The following is a 25,215-nucleotide window of genomic DNA, read 5'->3' as shown; positions in this document are numbered from 1 at the left end:
TACCCTGCTATGTGGGGAAAGAAACAAACAGAAATACAGGTGTTTAATTAAAATAATAAAAAAACACAATAAGTACATACAATTTATTGACATTAAAAATACTAAAATAATTAGTCAAGTATGGCTGAATACTTATGAACTAAGAATTTTAACTAACAATAATTGTACCCGTTTTAGTAAAATTATAATACATACATAATTATATAATAATGGCAATTAAATACAAATTTTAAATCAATTTTGAATTTTATGTAATAATAGATTTTTTTTGTCATTTTTACAGTCATATATTATGTAGGGAGACTTTGTACTATAAAGCTATGCAATATTTTCAATGCAAGAGCTAAATGAATTGATTTATTGCTTTGAGTAGATTAAACCTACAACTATCTTGTCTATAGCAAGACACCATCTCTGTATACAGTTAATATATATTTTTTGCATGTAGAATTTTAATTGATTTAATTTAACTTTAATTGGTAACATATTAAACAAAAAAATAAGTGTTATAAATATAATTCAAAGAAAGTTTACTAAACATTTAAATTTACATTATCTTTTGATACAATATATAATAAATGTTCTTGTTAATCAATAATTAACTTATTGATTAACAAGAACATTCCAGACGTCATGCAGAAGCACAACCTTGCACTGTTATTTCGATAGGTTGTGAGTTCAATACCCACTTGGGAAAATAAAATATTTTCAGTTCCTCGCTCTGGGAACAAGGCAAAGCACAACATTGAGTTTCAACACTCAACATGTAATGCCTGAAAAATCTGTGAAATGTAGGGAACAGAAGCGTCTTAATTGGAATGTAGTATCTTAATACTAGGTTCCCAGATTCCCTCTGTGGACTGTGTCCGTGTGATGTTAAAAAAAGAAAAACAAATAAAAATATTATGTCTATTTGTTAACAGTAGCTTAAATTAAATTAATATAACTAAAAGGTAACTTAAATAAATTCTTATAATTACATAAATAAAATATTTAAGTACATATTTTAATTAATATAACATTAATATAAAATGGTAGCAAAAGGAATATTATAAAAATTGGCCACTGTTTTATAGTGGGACAGGGTCTGAGTGTAAACTTGATTTGTAGGTTTGATGCTCACTCAAAAGTATGCACTATTTTTGTTTACTTCTACTGCTCTGAGAAGAGCCAATTTGCCAGCCAATATGCAATGTGTTGAATTCGGTTAAAAAGTTGATAATATTTTAAATTAATCAATAGTATAATATATAGATGGAGTTTCTCTTCAATGTATTTTTTTAATCAATTATGAAAAATGCACTAATAGCTATGGTAATTAATATATGACACATTCAAATTAACTACTCTTTTATATTTTGATTTAAAAGAAATACCTATAAAAGTTAAAATATTTGCTTAGATGACTATCTAATTTATATAAAAGAAAGTGCTATGAAATTATTTATAAATTAATAATTCTTATAATTTAATTCAAATAGTTTAGAAAAGGTTTATAATTAACAAAAATTAATGTTATAATTAAGAAAAAAAAATTATAAATGCTATATTAATTTCATACTGATATACATTAGTCAATATTGCAAGAATAAATTTTCCCACTTGTGTGTGTCAAACCCACGACCATCCCGTATACAGTCAGAAGCTATCCATTTCAAATTTTCTGAATATCTCAATTTGTACCAAAAAAAACTTTTAAACAAAAAGATATAAAATTAAGGCCTTAACTAATGTTCCTAGATGCGTAAGATGGCAATTCTCTGGATTCCTTTCGGCGTTTAACGCACCAATATATTAAGACAATGGTTAGGACGATAATAAATACTATAAGTATAACGCCGAGCGCTATGGCCGCTATGCCAGCTTCGTTGATGTAATCTGGAAAAAAATCTGAGTTAAAAGGCTTTTTTAGGTTCACGCTGTATCCCGCACGTAGCAGCTAGGCTTGGGGAACCTATTGCTATGACGCTCTGATCCTTAATTTTACAATCGGAATTTAACTCCGCGTTTTGTCTCGTTATCAGAGCGAGGATATGAAAATATATATAATAATTAAGTATATATATAATAATTAAGTCTTACGAGTAGGAATCGAACCTGCAAGCGTTGCGTTTACAGTCAAACGCTTGACGCAGGTTGATACACCACGAAGGCGTCAAGTACCAAAGTTTATAGTAAAATCCTGTATGGCTGATATTTACACTATTTGTGAAAAAATATATAAATCAACCATTTTTTTAGATAACCTATTATTTTTTTTTGTCCTCACGCTGTATCCCGCATCAAGCAGGGTAGAGAAATGGAGAATTAAGACACTCCGTTCACCACTCACAGTTATGTGAAAAATAATTACTCTTTCGGTATTATAAATAACATCAGCTATTTTTGTGATTCTTACCATTTTCACATCCATTTTGCGTGACGTTTCTAACAAAGTACTTACTAGATATATCAATGGTATAACTATTGGTGTTTCCGAACGCGTCGACGGCGTTTATGATGACGCGAGGCGAGCAACAGGTGGCTCTGTATGAAGTGACCACCTCTTCCCTCGTACCGGATATGAAGTTTGAGTCGTAAACCACACCCAACGGCGAAGACATTATACGGAGTAGGCCTGCGGGAAAGAAGTTCTGTTAATGCTTAGAAACGTATGAATATTTGAACGTAGCGGGAACTCGAACCCTGCACCTCTTGTTTAACGTCCAAGCGCTCTGGCCACTAAAACACAGAGACTCAATACTCTTATATGCTTCTTACAACTTGTTTTTGGGCATTAGCGTGCGATTATCCCTAATGAAAAATTATATAACAAACTCTTTGAAAAAAAATACTAAACTTTTTTAAATGGATTTTTGATAATTAAACATTTTAATCTAAATTTTTTGTAATTGAAAATTCTAGGATGAGCATTTGCCTTGTATTCTATACCCACCCTGCGTCTATCGAACTGGTAACCCTCGCTTCCCAACCGTGTCACTGATGGTACACGATGAATGATCATCATGTTATCATAATAAATAATACATGCGATTTCTAAGTATACATTTAACGAACCAGGTAGTCAAGTTGTTTGGATAAACTTTTTGTGTCACTTAACACAGCAAAAGCAAATGTTTATTTCGTTTCGCAACTTTTGGATCCTGTTCAATTTTTCTGGTTTTTTCACCAAAAAATATTTTATATGCAAAAAAGATATTTCTGTACCGAATCTTATATTAATACATGAAGTAAAAACTTTTGCCAAACCCCTTCTACGAAAATTGCGCAGACGGAGGAGTATGAAATTTGACACCCTTATACTTTAAATGTAGGGGAAGTGCAGGACGCTAATATTTATCAATAATAATGCTTATAAAGTATATTGAATCGATAAATAAAACATTACATACACTACCATGCATTTGACTATATTTATACTTTTATGTTTATAAAGTGGCATACAGGTTGCTATGGCAACGCCAACACTTATTAATATAAGCGTCAATTGGTTCTCCAGTTTCTCGAATTCTGTCATCATCATCACACACAAACATGTCAAACCGATAACCTCCCTTTTTTCTCATTCGGTTAAAAAATATAAATATACGTACCGCCACTATCTCTAGCGATAACATTAGTGGACCACACGTGGTCAGCACAGTCGCTGCCCTGCCTCCACAAACAGGAGCCCGCGAATGTGTGCCTCAGCTCCGGTGCGGCCACGTCACGTATGGACTCCCCCTGGTTCAGGACGTAGACGTACGCTGACATGGAGACTTGCTCTGTGTTCTGACCTGGATGTGAGAGAAATAGAATTGGGGTTGAATATTATGAAGGTTTCCCCTATCTATATATTTTTGTCCTTTTTTTAACTCTGTGGGTAGATTATGATTCGCTTGTCTGTTTTGTTTGTGAAAATTTTTGTATTTTGATATTACAATTCATCCATCATGTTCGTTTAGAGGAAATTTAGTAACAGATTATCATTATTCTCCTTTTTTACATCACTTGTTTAAATACGTATAATGACTACGTCGAATATTTGGGCACCCCCCGAATATCGGCACAAAATGTAAACGTCAATTGATAGTAAATTAAAACTATTTCATTAATAGTAATATATGTGCAGTTATGAAAACCTGTAAATCATTAATAAAAATATATATTTTCTTTATATGAAATGCCTTCATTTACTATACAATCCAGTAACCTTCTGTAGAATTGTATTAGAGAGATTCTACTGTTAATATATTTTTTTACTTAGAGCGGTAAAGGTGATGAGGTCCCTGGCACCAGGCTGGGCGTTTTGGCTGATCAGCAGGCTGACTATCACGTTTTCGGTCTGGCCTGATCCTATTATTTGCCTGGTAATAAAATAAAATTATGGATGTAATGAAAAATATTTATAAACGTATATATAACTTTGTGTCGTTATTGGAGTGAGGAAAAGAAAATATTAAATATTTCTATAAAATTTATTCGAGTAGGAATCGAACCTACAACATGTCGCGATTACAGTCGCGCCTGTTACACGCTTCTGCACCTGTGACCCGACTGGTATCTATACATATATTCACAATTAAAAAATAAATTTTAATGGCCTAATTGTAAAAAGATAGATAAAAATCTATATAACTTGACTAGTGTTTTAAAAAATTAAATCTATTTAAATGTTGATATACTACAGTACTCAGAGATTTTTTTTTGTTAAGAGAATGATAAGAAATATTTAACTTACGCTGCAGGATCGATGCCAGTTAAAAATCTAAGCTCACCAACTGCTTGGAACGTAAATCTGACGGCTTGCTCCCTAAAATTTGTCACTTCAAAGTGTAGCTAAAAATAAATAAATAGAACTGTATATATCTGTAAAAAATAAATAAAAAAATATTCAGGCCAGTGGCGCAGCGGTAAACGTGACATGGCGTGGGTTGGATTCCCACTCGAGTATATGAAATGTTTAATGTTCTCATCTCTCCGTTTTAGCAACCAGTTTTGGCACAGAGCACATTCCAAATGCCAGAAGTAAATGACTGGCAAGTAGGTACAGTGGTTTACATCATCATGTGCCATACGCAGATACCAGCTAGTTTCCCTGGTCTAGATAGGAGACGTGCGGCATTTTTGGACTAAAGTAAAAAGCCCAAATAAACTAACCTGTAAACGTTCCCCCGGAGCTCCATATAACCTTGTGCTTAAACCAATCTGTACGGATGTCAGTACTGCACCTCTTTGATTTACTAGCTGAAAAATTAAAAACAAACACACATTTAGAATTTGAATATATTCTTTACTTTCTATATTCTACCTTTTAAATAGAAAAATACAGAACAAAATGACTTATAATTATTTGTATCCTATACATGCGTGGGTGTGGGTTTGTGTGTAATGTATACATTTAACCACGGGGGCGAATCCCATGGAAAAACTAGTAGTTAAATGTAGTCTAAAGTGTATTTTTTAATCAGAGATTTTGATGGAATACCTGCGATGTGGCCTGTCCAAATGGCGACAGATTACTCTCATTGTTCAGCTTGCCATTGTACACTCTGCTATTGAATTCTTCTATCTCTTCCGAATCGTTAATAGTTTGTGGATATATAATAGATGCTGATCTTCCATGCCTGACCTCAGCTTCTTGATTGATAGGTCCTGATAGGCGGATGAACGGTTCTCCTGGAAGAACAGATAGATTGTTAACATTATGGTAGTAATTGCCTAAATTATATTTAGTTAGGTAGAAAAAGGCAACTTAAAGTTTAGACTCTTTCGGAGAAATGAAATATTTTCATTTCACATTGTTACTGTTACCGTGGCTTTACGGCAGGCAACATCCGAAAAATGGGTGAAAAGTGAGAAATGGAGTATATGAACGTTCTCTCTGCCTGCTCTATTGCGTAGATCTAAAGAAAATTATATACATACCTTTATTATCTCTCCCTATTATCTTCACATATATCTTAGAGCTGCTAACACTGGGTAGAGGAACTTCAGCGTATATGTCAGACATAGGGCCGTCCATGTCACCATGGGTTTCCGCCGTAGGTTGGTAGCTAGAGGACATATTAATTTATAACTTAATAATATATTTTTATTTCGCTTCACGACGTATCCCACATATAGCAGGGTAGGCAGAGAACCTCGGAACCTGGCGTTAAGACACTGGTTCCCATGAAGTATATCATTTCGGAGGCATTCCATGTTGAAGTGCAGGAAAAGAAAATATTGAATAGTTCATTTCTTCGAGTAGGAATCGAACCCACAGCCCGTCGCGTTAACAGCCCTTAGTCAAAAGTGGTTACAATAGTAACTTAGAATAAACTTAGAATAAATAACTTAGAATTCATAAAATCGGTTATATAATATCAGTTATAGTAAATATCACCTGAAAGGTAGTTTAGCTAATTCGAACCCGTGCTCGTCGACCAGTGAGGATTCCCTGACACTGGCCACTGTGCCTGTCACACGGAGTTTCACCATATCTGAAAAATAGGTCGTTAAAATAGTAAAAAAAAATACTAAACCTATATATATAAAATCGAAAGGTCACTCACTCATCACGAAATCTCAGAAACTACATGTGCTAGGAATCTCAAATTTTGCATAGGAGTTATTTATAGGACGTAGGTGCTCGCTAAGACGGGAATTTGTAATATTCGACTTCTAAGGGATTGTTTTTGGGGTGGAAAGTTTATATGAAACTTCGTTACTACAAATGCTAGAAGTCTCAAATTTTGCATGGACGTCACTTATAGGACGTAGGTAGGTACTCATGGAGACAGAAATTAATAATAACATAGTTTACGCAGGCGAAGTCGCGGGCGGGCCGCTAGTATTTTATAAAAATGTATAATTTAGGATATTTATAATTATGCCAAAATTTTTAACTTTGACCTAAAATACTAAAATTTATATTCATATTCTTACCCGAATGGAATTTGAACTGAAAACCATCGCGTGTACGCGTGTAACCGCTATGACGTTTCTGTTAGTTTATGTTAGTATCTTCATTCATTTATAATCAGTACCTATTATTCGTATTATCAGTTAAGTTCGATGTCAACATGATAACCTTTTAAAAACTTCCTCGTTCAAATTGTGTAATATTTTGTACTAATTTCGTTTGGGACAGTGTCGAACGGTAAATACGATGGTAGTGGGTTCAATCCCCGTTCGAGGGAATATGTTGTTATTATTGTCATATCCATGCCTTGGCGAAACGCGGCTTTAAAGTTCCCCACTTAAACTTTGGACGCTAAATGGACGACGGAACTCGGCACTGCTAGTATCAACAAATCGAAATGAAGTTTTGTTTTTTATACCAAGGATTTGTAAGTCGCGTCAGTAATGTCAGTAGGTAAATACTAAATCGTGTAATGTCCCAAAAATTCTATCGGCCAGTTTATTTTGAAACGTCTTGCGTAAAACAAATTACGTACGCAACCAATGTAACTCATTATGTCCAGATAAACTATTGCATAGCTTTCGTAGATAAGGCGCACCTATACTGTGGATGGACTGTGACTTTGCTTGTATATTTCAAGTTTTATTAATTTAGGATTAATACTAGTTTTTTTTTTATTGAGGCCGTTGCTGGTTAAATTCGGCCTCGGATTAATGATTTGTTTAATTTTTTTGCTTCATCTGGTAACGAGACAGAGCGCAGTGTTGTGTTACGTCACTCAACACGCTATGTTGCGCGTGCACGTTTTATATATTTTTCTAATATTCAAACATAATTTCTACATTTATTGAGACAGCGCCATCTTTCAATTACGTCGATCGAGAATCGTATTCGCGACTTACGTACCACAAATGAAGTAATAAAATAAAGTGAAATGAAATTGCTTTGCCTAACAATTTGTGTCACAAGCATATAGTAGTGTTTTTTTTCTTTCATTTAAAATATTAATAGTCGCGACTTCCGGTTTCTGAGGACAGAATGGTGATTGTACTTCCGGCTCTTGATTGTTTAAAGCTATTAAATATTTTGTAGGTATTTTAAGGTTAATCGAACATAAGGTTTAAGCTACATATTATCTTAATTAGGATGAAAGGATTTATTTATTCGTATTTTTAATATAGTTTTTTTCTTTAAATGTTGTTCGGTGGAATTATAAATAAGTTATTTAGTTATTTATAACACTCTAATACAACATTTGTAAAAAAATATTATAGATATTTTAAAAATAACTTACATTTTTGACTTATAACTTTGTAAAGCTGCAATAAAATCTAAGAATATGAGTTTGACTCCTTTGTCATAATTGTATCGTCTGGAAACCTAGTGTTAAGACATTCTGTTCCCATTAAGACTCTTCGGATCTACATTTTCTGCGAAATTTTAGAGGCATTGCGTGTTGATTGAAGAAACTCAACGCGCTTTGCCTCCACTAGGAAATATTTAATTTCCTCTAGTGGGAATCGAACCCACAACCTATCGCACTTACAATTGTGACCCTATGTTTTTTTAAACTGCATAATTTTTATTCAACTCAAGAGACTATTAGATATGAAAGTCTTATTATATTGAACGTGAGAATTGAAAAATGAACCCATAATAGTCATAAGTAGTCAAACAACATAATATTTTAAATTAGCACGATTGGCGTATAAAATTAATAAGCTAACCATTTATGATATAAACGGACAAACAAAAATATATTATCATCAATTAACATTTAGATAAAGTATAGGCACATATTATTTATGTTATGACAGTTAGTTGTTAGGCTTCGTTTGAACATCAAGTGTTATAAATCGAATCTGTTATCATTGTCTAAAAAAGTAGAATAAATAAAAATATTATTTTTTTATTAGAATTAAAATATTTACTTTCAATCCTAAGTGTGGATGTGTGTGTAAAATATGTCAAATTGACAGTTTTGTTTATGGCGCGTAATTTTGGCGGGTTGGTCTGACAGCAAGTTTTTTTTCATTATACTTTGAAACGTTCTTTGTTACGTCTGTATCTTTTTTTGGTATAGATTATGATTTATTGTGCGCACTTTTTACATATATATTTATTTTAATACTTTGGATGATTAATCATACATTATGATATATTTCGTAGCCCTCAATTAAATAGAAAATAAATAAATCTAAGTACTATAGGTAAAATTCCTCTCAAAACACCTCGAAACAAAAATAACACAAATGTGTGGGCTGTATAAATACAATAATAAAACAAAATCGTGATTATCTATGTAGTAAATAAAAAATTGACATTTGATCGTGTGAATGTGTCCTTGACCCACAAAGAGTGCGTCGCCATTTTGGAAGATGGCCGCCTGTCAGCGTAAAAAGGTTATTTTTTTAATTTTGTTCCTTAGCATGTTTTTTTTGTCTGTGTGAGTGAATAGCAAGGGTTCGACATTAATACAGATAAAATAATCTGAATGCTCATAATCAAGATCTCTTGATCAAAGAATTGGCTTTAGAGTCTGGGGATTTAAAAAAATATATATTTTAAATTGCGGCGTTGAATTTCCCAAATCAATATGCAATGTTTAAAAAATTGGGGAACAATTGGGGGGCAGAGGAACGAAGTATCTTAACACTAGGTTCCCCCTGGCCAATTTCTCGAGTCCGAGGGAAAAGCGGACAGTCTTGACACTCACTTTGTCTACACTGCTATGTGGAAAAAAGCGTGAACCTATTAAATCGAGTGGAAATCGAACCCATAACTAAAATTGTATTACCCTTTGCATGCGCATTCGATTCTCCCTTGACCAGTTTGTATTATTTTTTTATTTTTAGTGCAATAATATAGGCTAAGATTGCTTGTCTTTTTTGTTTGTCAATAACCTGTATGTATTCGGATGCAGATGTTTTTTCAATGCTTGTGAGTTTCCTGGTCTATTTTTTGTGGGATCATCATTATAGTTTTATTTTTTCCTTTTTTTAAAACCATTAAACCGCTTTATTGTGGGAATGAGTTATTATATATTTTCATTTTTTCGCTCTGGTAACAAGGTAAAGCGCGGCGTTAAGTTTCCTTACTCAATCGGCGGGAAGTAGGGGACGGAAGTGTTAAGGTGGAACGGATTGTCTTAACACTAGGTTACCAGGTTCCTTCTACCTACCACGCTATTTGCGGGATACAGCGTAAAGCTAAAAAAACAGCTTTTGATTTTTTTATTCTGCTTACTTGTTCAGTCGATAGGTGGAAGGAAATACTGGGTTCGATTTTGGATTTCTAATATATTATTGCAATATGACCTCTAATATTTATGAAAGGGGTAGAAGTAATTAAGCATAAATAACCTGTCTTTGAAGGTATATTTTTTTTTTACTTAATTTTGTGTTATTTTCATCAAACTTTTACGTTTAGGTACTTTTAAGAGCTTTTTTGATCGACAAAGTATGTTGTTTTTTTTTTCTTTATAAAAATCTATTTAATTTAAAAATAATACCTATAAAAGAAGTCGTTAAATTATCAAGCTTATTTATGGAAACATCATATCGTAATTACTGTCCAAAGTCCAATTTCGCATCTAATTATAAAATTAGTAATTAGATAATTTTGTTTATTATTTTCACACATCTACTTAGGAAAAAAATTAGAGAAAACCTACTTTCAGTCTATATAGAGACATTGCATATTCATTTATAGTGGCGGAACCTAACGCCGTAAATATTGTTACCGAATTAAAACATTTTCTTTTAAATATTTTCCTTTTTTTACGATTTGAACTCAGAACCCCTCTTTTTCTGTTTCATTGTCGTTTATTAATTTAATAGCATATACAACCTACCGTTGACCAGTTACTTTGTGCTAATGATCTTTGATATTAACAGGACAGGATGAACTTGCAAGGACTTGCAACTGGGTCGGTCGAATATATGTCTATTTTTTTGTACTTTTTCTGTCATTTATCCTTTTTTCGCACCCGTACCCGAGGTTAGTGACTGAGCAAGACATACAAACAGACAAAAGAAAAACATTGTTTTGCAGGATAGGCAGAGAAATTGTAAATCTTCAGCGGTGATTAACCCATCTTTTTATCCCGCATATAGCAGGGGATGAAGTGTCTTAACAAAAGGTTTGCTGTGGCCACCCTGGTATGCGAGAAATACCATGAAGCTGTTTTCTTACAAAGTCTTTGTGTTTATGAAAAGAAAAAGATTAAGGTTAAGAGTAGAGAAAAGAAAAGAGAATAAAAAATATTCATATTTATTCTTTGTGATGATGATGATGATTGTGGTTGTGATTCCCACTCGAGGCATTGCTATTGGTAACGAGGCAAAGCGCGGTGTTGAGTGTCGCCACTCGAGTGGGGAACGGAAGTGCCTTAATGGGAACGGAATTTCTTATGAGAAGGTGTAGTGAGTGTTTGGAAAGAAATAGGCCTTAATAGGAAATCAAGTGTCACAGGATCGAGTTTTTTGTAAATCCTGTTCATGTTCTTTTTTATTTTTCCTGTTTCCGGTATAATAGGCTTTGCTTAATTTATGTATTTGTTAAATTTAAATTGGTATTCTAATTTAATATTGCGAGATATCATCATAGAATATGTCTTTACACAAAATCCGTGTTGATCGGGAATCGTACCTATGACCTCTCTTTACTACGAATACAGAAATTACACAATCTAAAGTCATAGGTCTATAAAGACATACTTTTGTTCTAATATTTTAATACTAAAGATATTGTTTAGAATCTAAACTATAGAAGAACGGGATAATTGTTACCCACAAACCGCCTTATTTCGTTTCGCTCAATCGCTCGCGAAAATAGCTCGTTTCGCTTTCTGCACTGAATGGGGGAATTCAAATGGGGGAATTAATTCAGCGAAGGTCTTATTTTCCCCCGTTTGGGAATCGAACCCAAATTCATCGCGTGTACAGTGTGTGTGAGACGCTCCTAAGTGTCGTTGTATAATATTATTATAAAATTATTAATATTTAACAAGTTTTTATCACATATCAAATTGTATGGCTGATTTTGGCTTCTTTAAAACACGTTGTTAGCTAAAATTATTAGTTATTTTGAACCTTATTATTAACAATATAGAGTTTAAAATAAAGCAATAATGTTGTTTGGTTATTTCTTTATAGCATAGCGAAATTTTGATTATAATGTCACTCAATTTTAAACTGTAATACTTGACTTTTAAGGTCTAAAATAACAAACACGTTAACTGTCTAAGGTAGTTGAACTGTACTTTTTGCTGGGTCCCGTTTTGCAATATACATATGACTGATGATGTATAGTACCCCATGTTAAATATTACTTACATCATTTTTTTGTCCTATTGACTCTAAAGTACACAGCAGAGGTATTTCTGTTCGAAAGAGATGATCGTGGCTTCAATTCCAGTAAGGGTATGCGGATAGCACGATTGATGTCTTTTCATTGGGATTTAATTACTGGTTAATAGATAGACTGGTATTTCAAAGAACAGGCAGTCGAAACTACTGGACTTTGAAAGTTGAAATTTGGCATGTAGGTAGGTTAGAGAGTGTAGGGTGTGGAATCGGTTCCCATTCAATTCGATTCGTAACGAAAGAGTTTTATATAAATTACTTAAAATTACTTATAAATTACTTAATAACTTATGTATTTTTATGTCGATATCTATACTAATATAATAAAGCGGAAGAGTTTGTTTGTTTGTTTGTTTGTTTGTTTGTTTGTTTGTTTGAACGCTAAGATCTCTGGATCTACTGGTCTGATTTACATTGTTTTTGTTTTGTATAAAAGCTGCATTCTTCAGAAGTGCTATAGGCTATATAACATTACATTACACATATAAACTAATATATTTTAAAGTACTTTCTAATTTGACATGCAATTTATTCTGCCATGTTAATAACAACCGTCGCGTCGCTACGCAACCGGTACCGCGACATTTTGATATTCATCCTTATGAAGTTTGATAAATAATTAAGGAGATGTCACTTCGAAATGACCTAGCCTTCGGGCGGCATAGTATGAGTATGACCGACGCGAAAATATTCTTATAGTTTAAGCAGGCGTAGCCGCGTCCGGGTCCACTAGTTTTTTATATACACACTAATTGTCAGTTCAATCATCGTTGTTCGATAACAGATGAGTTGTCTGTCAATGTTTTTCTGTTATATTTGCTTAGACTTACCGCTATAAAGCTTTTAAATCACATAATTTGTACAATGCTTAAAAAAAGTATATAGACTCGTGTTTTTTTTTTAATTTAAAAGAAATCTCCATTTCCCCGCTCTGGTACGAGAAAATGCGGCGTCGAATTCCACCAATTGCAAAGTGAATAACGAAGTGTTTTAACACTTAATGTCTCTCAGCCTACCCTGCTATGCGGGATAAAGCGTGAAACAATAATAAAGTTACCACTAACACTCACCCTTAGCTTCAACATCAGCTTGTAAATGCAAATCGCTCCTGGCGCTGACTGTCAACCGATAGTCGCAAGTGTCACAGCGTACGCTCAAGTGCCACATGCCGACGTAAGACGAGTCCATTGATATCGGGGGTAGTACTGATAGCCTGTGAAAGGAAAGTAACATATATTGTTTTTTTCTTAAAAGGCGCTGTATCCCGCATATAGAAGAGTAGGCAAAGGGAACCTAGTAGATCGGGTTAAGTCAGACACACCCCCAACCTCCCTCGCCCCTAAAAATATCACTAGATATGCCCATTCTGATCTTCTTTTCTATTTATTTATTTGCATGGAAAAAAAAACAGATCCAAAGACTACGCAGTAGGCAGAGAGAGTTCTAGTGTCCAGACACTTAGTTCTAACGTTTGTACATTACTTACATATCAAAGTCAAGTGTGGCTCCCGGGAACACTAGGAACACGTCGCGCGGAGTAACGCTGCCTGTTCTAGACGATGGGGAGAAAAGCTTCACTGATGTCTGGTTGTATAGGTCGATTTGTGGTGCTGTTGAGATATATTTGTAAGGTCATAGGTTCGATTAAAGATACATAAAATGAATGAATGAGAGTGAAGGAGCGAGAGAGAGTGTGTGGAGAAAAACGAAAGATTTTTTAATTTGCAACTTGATGCTGTTTGACTTTTCTACCCTATTATATATCCCGTATATGGGTAGTCAAGCAGGGATCATAGAAACATGATGTTGAGACAATCCATTCCACATTTTCCGCCAAATTCTCGAATGCATGTTGAGTGAAGCAGAGTTCCTTCATTCAATACGTACCTACTGTCTGCAGAATTCAGCGGAAAGTGGGGAACGGAATTGTCATAATGGAATTAGGTTCCCAAGTTCCTTCCGCCTATCCTATTATGCGTAGTATACAAAGTGAAGCTAAAAAAACGAATATACCTATATTATTCATGTGCTTGAGCTTTTGTCATTTATTTAAACGGTTCCCTTATAAGGCTTGCATTGAGGTCACCTTGAACATTGTAGGTTAAATGAAGAATGTAGTCGATATATTTTTTATATATGTGAAGTCTAGATCCTGTGATCTTGTACTCAATGATTTATTATATCTGTAGTGGATCAGTGGTTCAGTGATAGGTTAAGGTTCAAATTTCGTAGTAATTGTATAATACAATTACTTGGTGCATTATGGAGAATGATTTTGTTTTTGTAAAGAAAAAAAAGAAAAAATTAGGTCTCTTTTTTGTACTATTAGTTTATAAAAAATAAAATCCTTATATTTTTTATTGACTAACTAGCGACCCACGAGCGGCTTCGACTGGTTAAGATTTTTGTTAAATTTACAATTAAATTATAAAAATCTTTGTATAAATTATAGGCTATATGTTATTCTGTAAAGTTCTATTCTCACACACTACAAGGAAGAGATAATATAGGGACGACGTGTAACAAAAATTGGGTGAAAAGTCGGAAACGGAGTGTCTCAACACTATTTTCCCAATGCCTAAAAAAGAAATATCTACAAAAACTTAATTATTTTCTATTACTTTTTCTTGTTTCGTTTTTTATTTTTTGAACTATATTTATATTAATTGTTTATCTGATAGTATCGATCACCTTGGAGTATAAGGTCTTAAGGCTTATAACAATAACATGGAATATATTACCCTTCAAACAGAAACAACTGTAACTTACAGAAGAATAATAGATAATACAATAAAAAAAGATATCTGAGCATCGTATTTATACCTATAAATATTATATAGCTAAATCCTTTGTTTGGTTGAATGCGCATATCTCAGGAACTAAGTACTTGTTACAATTGAAAACTTATCTTAGTTTTGTCGTTATCACTTGTACACACATACATACACAACTTTCAAGCTATTTCTATTTGACTGATTATAAACGCGATGGTTGAGGGTTCAAAGCTCGTTCGAGGGATTATTTAAGTATTTTTGAGCGATATCCTCGTTTATGCAATCTGGTGGAACATGAGACAGCGTTGAGTTACATAAGCTTATAGTTTTGTTTGTATTGACGAAAACCATCAAAGAGGTGACAGATAATGGATACCCATGCTTAATTTAAGACCATCAACCATTAAATTTTCACACACTCTATACACTTTGTTAACAAAATGATAACTTCCTTTTTTGTAATGATTTGTGTACATTGTAGAGGATTGTCATTATATTTATTATATTATTTATTAATACCATAAATCTAGATATAAAGCTTCACGTTGCATCCCGTAAAAAGCGGGTTAAGCCGAGAAAACCTAATCTTAAAACAGTCCGTTCCCCACGCACCACCCTACATTCGATACATTGCGTATTAATTGGCGGAACTCAACGCCGTGCTTAACAATAATTTACCATGAAATTATCCTTATTTAGTTACGTAAACGAAAATTTAAAAATCTATACTGTACAACCATTTTAAAACTGCGTTTCAACCTTGCATTATTAGATAATTTCTTATAATGATTACAATTTGTCGTGTTGTTAGTCCGAAGAGAATTGCTCATTGTAAATATTGTTTTCTATATATACGATGATTGTAGGTTCGACTTCCAATTGAGTAACATGATTATGTTAGCTTTGGCGTGCGGCTTCGCCCGCGTTATCAAGGGCAAATTAATAAGAGTTATGTATGACTCATTTTTAGTGTCCGAAGTAACTAATCGTAGCTCAGATATATTGGAGTATATCGAAACGATGACGTCCCGTTATATGTATAACCTTATAGTCTTCCTTAATACTTCTATATACTCTATATACTCAAAAACTGGAACTAAAAGTTCCTTAGATTACTGCGTTCCTTTAAATAAACTCTTTAGCTTTATATCATTGCTTTAGATTTAAAAATGTTTTTGTTTACGTGGCTTTTTAAGACGTAATATACAAAATTGTAGGTTTTGAGTTTCCGTAGAAATTTCTACAAATTATCTTTTAGTGCTTCCCTATACTCCCTGACCTACCTACATGCCAACTTTCAAGTTCCTAAGTTCAGAAGCTTCGTCTGTGTCTGTTCGTCAGTTACTCAACTTAACATATCATATAACACATCTATCATCATCACTTACCATCATTCGGTGGGTACAATACGGCGTGGTCGACAGCGCCTTCGATCAATATCCTCAATGTAGTGACTCCATTTTCCACTGGTATCCCAACTGTTATAGCTTCTCCACCTCCTCTCTTCACCAACAGAGTCTAAGAAAGAAATCATGATTTAATTATTAAGTTATTCAAGTTTTTGAGTCCGTCGAGGTACGCTCTGGTAATAAGACAGAAAAGTGGCGTTGAGGACGGCTACTCAACACACAATGTCACGAAAGTTAGGTGAAGAGTGGGGAATGGAGTGTAAGATCATCTTTCTAAAAAAGTTAATTTTTTGTCACTTTCATTGATAATGTGATACGGTGCCTTTAAATTACATTTATTAGACAAAAACCTATTAACACTGCTTCTTTAATTTACTTTCTGCTCATTCTTCTTCTCCTACCTATACTATTTCTGAAACATTTATAGCATCACGTTCGTGATTCATTCAAATTAGTGGGCGAGGTTTGACCGGTTTTTTCCGTAACTCATTTTTGATACTCACATCAAACGTATCGGCGCTAGGCAGCGCATTCAGCCTCGCTCGGCGTGGCTCAGCAGGAGGCTGCCACTGTTGGAGCTCTGCTTCTGATGCATAATTGCTGGACGCGTCGTTATCCTGGAAATATAAACTGTATATTAGTAATTGAGTTCTTTGGTTGTCCTGAGAATATTCATATCATCTTTCTTATAGAAAAAAAATATCTTAATAATGTAAGGTACTATCAGGTTCTATTTTTATTTTTACTTGAATAATTTGTTTCCACAAGTTAAGGCAGTTATAGCAGTATTTATAAGACATCAATTAAGTAATCAAGAGTGGTCATGAAAAAAATGATTACCGCAATTTGCAAGGAGTAAGGTAGCACTTCGCCCTCAGTGTGCGATGATACATTCTTCAAGTCTTGAAGAGCCAGTTCGGATTCAGGTGATGGATGATTAGGATCTGTCCATATCGTGTATACCTGAAGGTAAATTTAAATTGAGTAAATGTACGCAATCCTCGGTACCAGAGGAATTTAAAATATTAAATACTTTTTTTTCTCCAGTGGGAATTAACCCACGCACGCTTGGTCCCCTGCACCATGACTCACGTCTAAATTATAGATATATACATATTATTATCAAATTAATCTATATCCACTTTAGTTCCCTTTTACTTTAATTCTAATTTCGAGAAACTTTCTCTTAGTACTTTCCTATGCTCCCCAAGAAAATGTGCCAAATTTCGTCGTTTCGATTGAGCGTTGTCGATCAGTCACTGAGTAAGAAAGAATTGTATTCATATAAATATGAACATACCTTTAATCTCTTCTCTACCAAAGCTCTTAAGGCCAATGGCAGTCTCTGAGGATCACCAGCTCCTTTATCAGTGACTACGAAGAGTGCACTGTCGTATGGCACCAGTTTGGCAGCTGAAGCCAAAGCCCTCATGGTACCATCATTAGTTGAGTCCGTGTAGACGCCCTGGGCAAAAAATAAAATGGTTGAAATTAATATTTATAAGCAGAAAGGATCTTTTATTATTTTTTTTTGAGTTTCTTGTGTTTCATCAAGTTGCGTGTGGTTTAAGTCGTGGGGCTACGTGGACTTTTTCGTACTTTATTTATTACCAACACATTGAAATATTCCATATGAAAACAAAGAATTTACCCTATTTTTCCTATATTTTGCATAGAAATACTTTATGATATTGTCACTCGAAAGAATGAGAGAGTGCTTAAATTATTTTAATTCTCTTTCTTTGGTAAAAAAAAGCGCGGCGTTGAATTACGCTAATCTACACGCCTGTCTCGAAAATTAGGCAGAGCATGGGCAACGGAATGTCTTAGTTCTAGGTTCCTCTATCTGTCCTGCTGCAGGATATCGCACAGTTTCCTAAATAGCTTTAATACATTCAAAAATTTTAATACATTTTCAAAGTTGATTTACTTTAGGAAGATGTTAGCCATAGCCAATTATTATGCTTGAAATATCGTTTCACAAACAGTTTATTGTATTTTTAATTATATTCTTTGTATAAGGTAGAAAATTAACCATGGCTGATAATAATGAATGCGTTTGCAGACATCTGTTTCTTTTGTTATCAAATTGTTGAATTCACGGTACAATATTGAATCACTATTATTGTTAATTTTTAAATGACGAAGGTCAAATACCGGATGAAGAACATCTTTGAATTTCTTTGTCGCGCCGCACTGGGGCAGCATCTGGCTGCCATGCCATGTTTGGGGGATCGATTCCCACTCGGGGGAATTTATTTTTAATTTTCTCTCTCACTATTAGCAAGACAAAGTAGTGTTTTAATTTCATCACTTCATTTTCTATATTTTTGAAGTGTTTTTCCCCACCTAGGAAAGAAAAATCGCAATTTATATACGCTCGTTATAACTTATTCATGTTGTTAGCATCTTTAGGGAGATTTTAACAATTTTCGCTACCCAAAGATAATTGCTAAGAATTATCGTAAATCAAGAGAGATTTATAAGTATTTTTCTTTTGTAAATTTCCATACTTGAAAAATCTAAAAAAATATTTAACATATAAGTTGTAACACGCGTATAAAAATTTCGACGTTGAATCGAATTTGATGAGAACGTATGGTTTAATGGTCAGAGTACTTGGACGGTTTACAAGAGGCATAGGTTCAAATCCTGCTACGTTCAGTTTTTTATATGTTTACTAAATACTTATTTATTATATATCACTTCAGTTGAAAAACAATATTGTTTATTTGTCTAATATCGATATTTCTAATACTATTTGAATGCAAAATAGAACCCACGACCTCCATTACGCACGCAGTCAGCCCAGCAGAACTGAGCAACGTGTTCGAGATACACAAATCGATCATCAAGGCCCTGCAATAGTTTGTTTGCGGAAGCTACGTGTTTTTACTAAGGTCCAATGAAGTCCTCGTCTCTTAGATGCAAAGTTTTTGTCGTTATCTCCGTTTCTTTGTTCATATCTGTATCTATACTAATATTGTAAAGCTGATGAGTTTGTTTGATTGAACGAAACTCGGGAACTAATGGTTCAAAATTATTTCTATAAGAATATATATATATATATATATGTATAATTGTGTTACCTGATATTTTGATAGTAGTTTAGATAAGGCTTCGGACACGGCTCTGTCCCCGTTGCCGTTGGTAGTGGGTTGTAAGTTGTGGCGGGACCTCCAGTTCACTCCTAATAAAAAAATTGGTTCAATCAACAATATCAATTAAAAACCGGCCAAGTGCGATTCGGAGCACGGAGGGTTCTAGGGGTTCCGTATATATGAAAACGCCAAACGTTTGTAGTTTGTGAGCCTCATTAAAAAAATATTTTAGTATTTGTTGTTATAGTGACTACAATACATATATCAAATATATAATCTGTGATTTTTTAATTTGTCTAACTATCAAGGTTTACGAGAAACAGCCTGGTCACAGACGGACAGACGTACAATGAAATTTTATTTATATAATCCCGTTTTACCCTTTGGGTGCAGAACCCTGAATATTGAATTGAATATATAAGAAATTGCTACATAATTTTGCCTAAATAAAAGCGATTCGAACTGGTCACCACCGCGAAACTAGATCAATCTAATAAGTAATAACAGATTTGTATACAGCGTGTTTGTTTTTTTATTAGCGTACAATTCATATTATAACTTTCCGTTTATTTCGAAGGTAACCTTGTGCGGAGAACGTGATTGCGTAACGTTCCGCTCCACTTGTGTCTTGCCAACTTTATAATGTTTTTTACCTGATTGATTTTTGGTGTTATTTTTTAATTATTTATTTATTATTTGGCTTCACGCTGTATCCCGTTTTGGTGTATGCGGGTAGGCGGTGGGAACCTAGTCTTGGGTAGATTTGTTCCCCTGAATTTGAGTTGAATGAGTTGATGAATTTGTGTTGAATTTGAGTGGAGAACTTAACGCCGCGTTTAGTCTTTTTGCTATGTTATGATAGTAAATAATAATTATTATACGTGCGAGTACCTTACTCATTTTCATCGCGCTTATTTTATACTAATAAATCTTATACTAAACGACGTTGGTTTCCACCAAGGAACACTCGTTGAATTTATAATGTATATCTTAACAACATTGTATGTACCCAAATGTGTGTTTATTTGCAAAAATTGCTTTTTAAATTCAAATAAAAAAATACAATTTAGTAATAAAGTTGCTTAATTTTCTTGACTTTAGCTTTGAACTCGTTTTGTTATTGTAAAGGTCTTTTATACATCCTACATCCATAGCATGGAGAATGGAGATTAAACAAGTGATTTTTTTTCTATCTTCATGTTGTATCCCGCATATAGCAGGGTAGTAGTCAGAGCAAACCTATAAACCTGTTAAGTGTAAGTGTTAAGACACTTCGTTCCCATTAAGACACTTCCGCTTGCACTACGAAGAAAAAAATATTGTTTATAATTTTATAATAATTATTAACAATGCATAATAAAATTCTTTGCATAGGTAGACCTATTATTTTAACAATGTTTTTTGTTAAAATTTTGTTTTTTTTTGACATAACCAAAGTTTGTATGTTTCAATGATTTTCTTTTTATTAATTTTATGTTTTTTTTTTCAGGTAATTTAAATTATTATTATAACGCTTGCACACATAAACAACTAATGGGTAAGGTGCAGTACCTGTATTTTGTCCTTATTTACTTTCTAGTAGCCTCCCGTAACTTGCGGTGACTTCAACACGTATAATGGAAAATCCCATTTTTTCCCGTTCCCCTAAGAATTCTCAATAATTCTCTCTAAGTACTCCCCTATAAGGAAGCTATTATTCTATACTATCAATACATTAAATTATATAGGCGTATGCTTAAATCGGGAACCGAACCAATAACTTCTAGCTTAGAATTCGATATCCCTGACCACTGTACAAATAGTTATACTAGTTAAACAAAAAAAAATGGCTATTAAGCAATTGTTTTGTAAATGTTACGCTCTCTTGTAATAAATTTTAACAAACTATTCAAACTGATCTACATTTTAAGAAGAGACAGACCGTGACAAACTCTGGTACGAATTCGAGATATTGCTAAAAGCCTGCCTTGTCTGCGCCTTGTTCTATTAGAGGAGGCTTGTTCTTATGAAAAAATATTTAAATATTATACCACGAATGAGCATCGATCCCACAACGATCACGACGCAGATAGACGCTGTGCTACTGCGCTACTAGCGTCTTTTGTAGAGACAGACCGTGACAAACACTTGTAGGTACGTGTTTGCCCAAATTAGGAACAGAACCTACAACGTTCTTGTTTGACATTGCTTAATTTATTAACTTGTCATCGTTCTTGGAGATAAGTTAATGATAAATCACTTTGTTTTTTGTTGTTTTGTTTAATAAGTATTGAATGTTTGTATTATATTTAATAGACGTGCGTTTCATTTTAATTATTTTGTTTATTTACATTTATATTAGTTAAAAGTGGCTTCGCGCTTTTTCCCCTTTTAGCAGAGTAAACAGAGGGAACCTAGTTTTAAGACCTGCATTGCATATTGAGTGGTGAAACTCAACACCGTTCTTTGTCTTGTATTTATTCATTCCCCGAGATCGAACTCACAACCATCGCTTTCACAGCCGCTGGCTGCCGCTAGGCCACGACTGCCTCTTTCAATACATAAAAATATATATTTAATAACCTACCTAGGAGATGTTTTTTTTTTGTATGTTATTTTGAGCGCCCAGTAGTTCTAATATGAGATATTTCAGGATTATCTATTATATTTAAATATGAGTAGATAAAATTATGTATTATCTAATAGTAATTGTGATATGTATGTACACATTACGTAAGTTCACAATTAAATTGTAATTATAATTGAGTACCTACGTCTTGATACAATTATATTGATTGTTTACTTGTCAGCCAAGGTTTTGTTTGGAATTTTTTTTTCTACTTCACGCTGTATCCCGCACAGAGTAGGGTAGGCAGAGGGAACCTGAGAACCTAGTATTAAGAAACTCCGCTCCCATTCTCTCTCCGTTCCCCAATTTTCGCCGTATTCTGGAGGCATTGCATGTAAAGTGGTGGAAAGCTAGCTGCGCTGCCCCGTACCCAGAGCGAGGAAATGACATCGTTAAATATTTCACTTCCACGAGCGGAAATCGAACCTGCCGCGTTTACTGTCGCACGCTTATGCATTTGCGCCACTCATGGCCTTATCTAGTTATACCTAAGATTTGCGTTAAACCGTACTAACAAATAGTTTAAAACTAATATTATAAGCTGTACAGCTAGTATAGATTATAAATGCACTTCAAAACAATAATATCCTGTTTCTAGTATTACTATCATTATGTTTAGCTTTAATGAACTTATAGTTGCAATTTTATGTGCATGCTTATCTATACATATGTTTTTGTATACTACGTGGGAATTAACTCTTTTACTGTCTCTAATAACAAGACAAAGGGCGGCGTTGAGTTTCGCTACTGAACACACTATGTCTTAACACTAGGTTCCCTCTGCCTACCCTGCCATGTGCGGGATACAGCGTGAAGCTAATTTTTTAAATAAATCTATTTTAACAGATTATACTACTACTTGCATAGGTCGCTCTACACTAATATAAAACCACCCAATAATATAAAAAAACAAACCGTTAGAGTCATATCCAACAATAACTATGTCAGTCACATTCAACCCTTCGTTCGCCAGATCGTTCCACACCCCCAAAGCGCGGTTCAGGGCAAGTGGCCTCAAAGGCACCAGTATTCCCGCTGGTGGTCTCAGCCAGGTGTCCTCCAGCCAGGACTTGAGTGTGGAGCTCTTGGTCTGAGCTGGTGGTGGACGAGGTTTCTCCAGGATTCTGTTGTCTATTGGTTCTATGTCAGCTGGAATTTGGAACTTTTTGTGTGTAAGAGGAACATTGAGAGCTTTTAGTACGGTTAGGCAGAGGAAATTTAGTGTTAAGACAATCAGTTCGACACTTTTTGCACAATTTTGAAATACGAGTGTTGCGAGTTGAGGGACAGAAATCGAGAACTTTTGTAAGGATAGGAAGAACTTAGTGTTATATCACTCTGCTCTCCATATATGAACTTAACGCCGCGCTTTGTCTACGAGAGCGTGAACTTTAAAAGTTAATTATTATAATTTCCCACGTAGGAATCGAACTCACAACCTTTGAGTTAAAAAGGCAGACGTTGCTCTACTGCGCCACATCAACCCTATTACTTTTTATACTCATGTCATTAGAAATAAACACGTTAATGACTTATTGTATATAGATCGTACTCTAGTAATTATTTTTTATTATTATTGTTATTTAACTCTTGTCATTCTAGTTATGAGGAATTGTGATGAAATAAGCATATATTAGTACTTGTGGTGGGAGTGTGCTAAAAACTCTCCTAGATACCTACCTCTAGGAAATATATTATGATTAAAATAGAGATCACTTGCGGCGTCTCATGAGTGAAAATTGGAGAACGGAGTGTCTTAACACTAGTTTTGTTTTGTCTGTTTTCAGCAAAGCAAAAGGTATGATGAGAAAATATATTAATCAGTTAGGAACCCCGTACAATCAAAGAGTAAAACTAACTTTCAGTCTTAGGACTTCTTTGTCCGGTACTCTCGTAATCTTCTTCTGTTCTTGCATCTTCCATGACTTCCATGGAACGTGTTGTGCCTTGAGATTCGTACTGAAATCAAATTTAGGTTATTAGTATTTATTACATGTGCTTAGTAAAAAAATATTTAAAAAAGACTAAAATTACGTAGTAGGACCGCTTCTGACTAAAAAAAATCGTAAAGCTAAAAAAATGCCTTGGTCGAAATTGAACCCAAAGCTGTCGCTTATACTCATAGACTGCTCAAATGCCACCTCAACGTGTAGTTTCCTTACTAAGTAGTGTTGCAAATGTTTATATGTTAAATTACACTATTTACTTCTGAGCTCCTGTGCTTCTTGTTATGTAACTATTGAAATAGCGTAATCACGAGTGTAGCTTGTTTTTATATGTAAGGTACACTTGGTATTTCTGGAAAATTTACAAAAAGAACCTAGTGCTGAGACACTTCGTTCCCCTTTGGACAACTACACTGACTTGTAAAATAATAATTTAATATTTACGTAAAGAATAGAATGATATGAGAGCGCTACTGCATCTGACTGCAAAATCCAAAGTTGTGGATTCGATTCCCACTCAGAGGCTACATTTGTTTTCATTTCCCCGCGTTGATAAAAAGAAAAAGTTCGGCGTTAAGTTCCTATCAACATGCAATATCATGAAATTCATCTCAAAACTCAGAATAATGTCTTATAATATAAATAGAATAAACACACCTGACTGTATCCGTTATGATTGTAAACATCGTCCACACCTTCGTAAACACCATTATCTACGGGCACAGTGTAACTAGTCTCAGTAACATCTTGAGTGGTCAAAACATCTTCTAAATCTTCCCTCCTTTCTTCTTGATCTTCCACAGTGGAAATTACTTCCGTAGTATATACTCTATCTTCTTTAGATTCATCTTTGGTCAAGTTATAATCATCTTTTGCATCTAAATTTGTATTTATATCAATCACATCATCTAAAGCAATTCTTACTTCATCTTCTAAGACTTCTGAATCACCAGATTTATTTAAATCATCAATAATCTTATCACCATTATCACAGTTACTATTTATGACTAAATTCACTAAAACTAATATTGTTATTTTTATACTTTGATGATTTTTAAATGCCATATTTTATTTTTTTTAATTGAGTGCACTCATTTTATTTATTATTTTCAGTTCAGTTTTTAG

The 25,215-nt window shown here is 33.9% G+C and overlaps 2 protein-coding genes across 2 annotated transcripts in view; one reads left to right on the top strand and one right to left on the bottom strand.

The window, feature by feature from the left end:
* Positions 1-25,215, top strand: part of PAPLA1 (Phosphatidic Acid Phospholipase A1) — a 60,899-nt gene that overhangs the window by 752 nt on the left and 34,932 nt on the right. The window lies entirely within an intron of this gene.
* LOC146538607 (uncharacterized) lies at positions 70-25,215 on the bottom strand. The gene is made up of 19 exons (XM_085187448.1): positions 24,748-25,215; positions 24,004-24,103; positions 23,060-23,293; positions 19,525-19,625; positions 17,736-17,900; positions 17,276-17,398; positions 16,939-17,052; positions 16,415-16,544; positions 13,739-13,862; positions 13,323-13,465; positions 6,368-6,464; positions 5,908-6,035; positions 5,468-5,658; positions 5,140-5,226; positions 4,721-4,818; positions 4,243-4,346; positions 3,594-3,776; positions 2,444-2,617; positions 70-1,878 (listed from the first exon to the last, which is right to left on the bottom strand). Exons 1-19 carry the CDS (start codon positions 25,153-25,155, stop codon positions 1,724-1,726), a joined length of 2,859 nt encoding a protein of 952 aa, XP_085043574.1. The 5' UTR covers positions 25,156-25,215; the 3' UTR covers positions 70-1,723.

This window comes from Heliconius melpomene, chromosome 6, assembly GCF_056956725.1.
Source record: "Heliconius melpomene rosina isolate 202511_hmr_F chromosome 6, ASM5695672v1, whole genome shotgun sequence".
NCBI classification, from domain to species: Eukaryota; Metazoa; Arthropoda; class Insecta; order Lepidoptera; family Nymphalidae; genus Heliconius; species Heliconius melpomene.
Note: the sequence above shows the minus strand (reverse complement) of the source record. Positions and strands in the feature narration are given on the sequence as shown.

What these genes read in the sequence shown, in the direction of transcription:
- LOC146538607 (XM_085187448.1), bottom strand. Translation starts at nt 25,155, where the DNA reads ATGGCATTTAAAAATCATCAAAGTATAAAAATAACAATATTAGTTTTA. An exon ending in GCCACACTTGACTTTGATAT is followed by an intron (nt 13,466 to 13,738) that starts GTAAGTAATGTA and finishes TTCCTTTCACAG; the next exon opens with GCTATCAGTACTACCCCCGA. An exon ending in CATCACCTTTACCGCTCTAA is followed by an intron (nt 3,777 to 4,242) that starts GTAAAAAAATAT and finishes TCTCACATCCAG; the next exon opens with GTCAGAACACAGAGCAAGTC.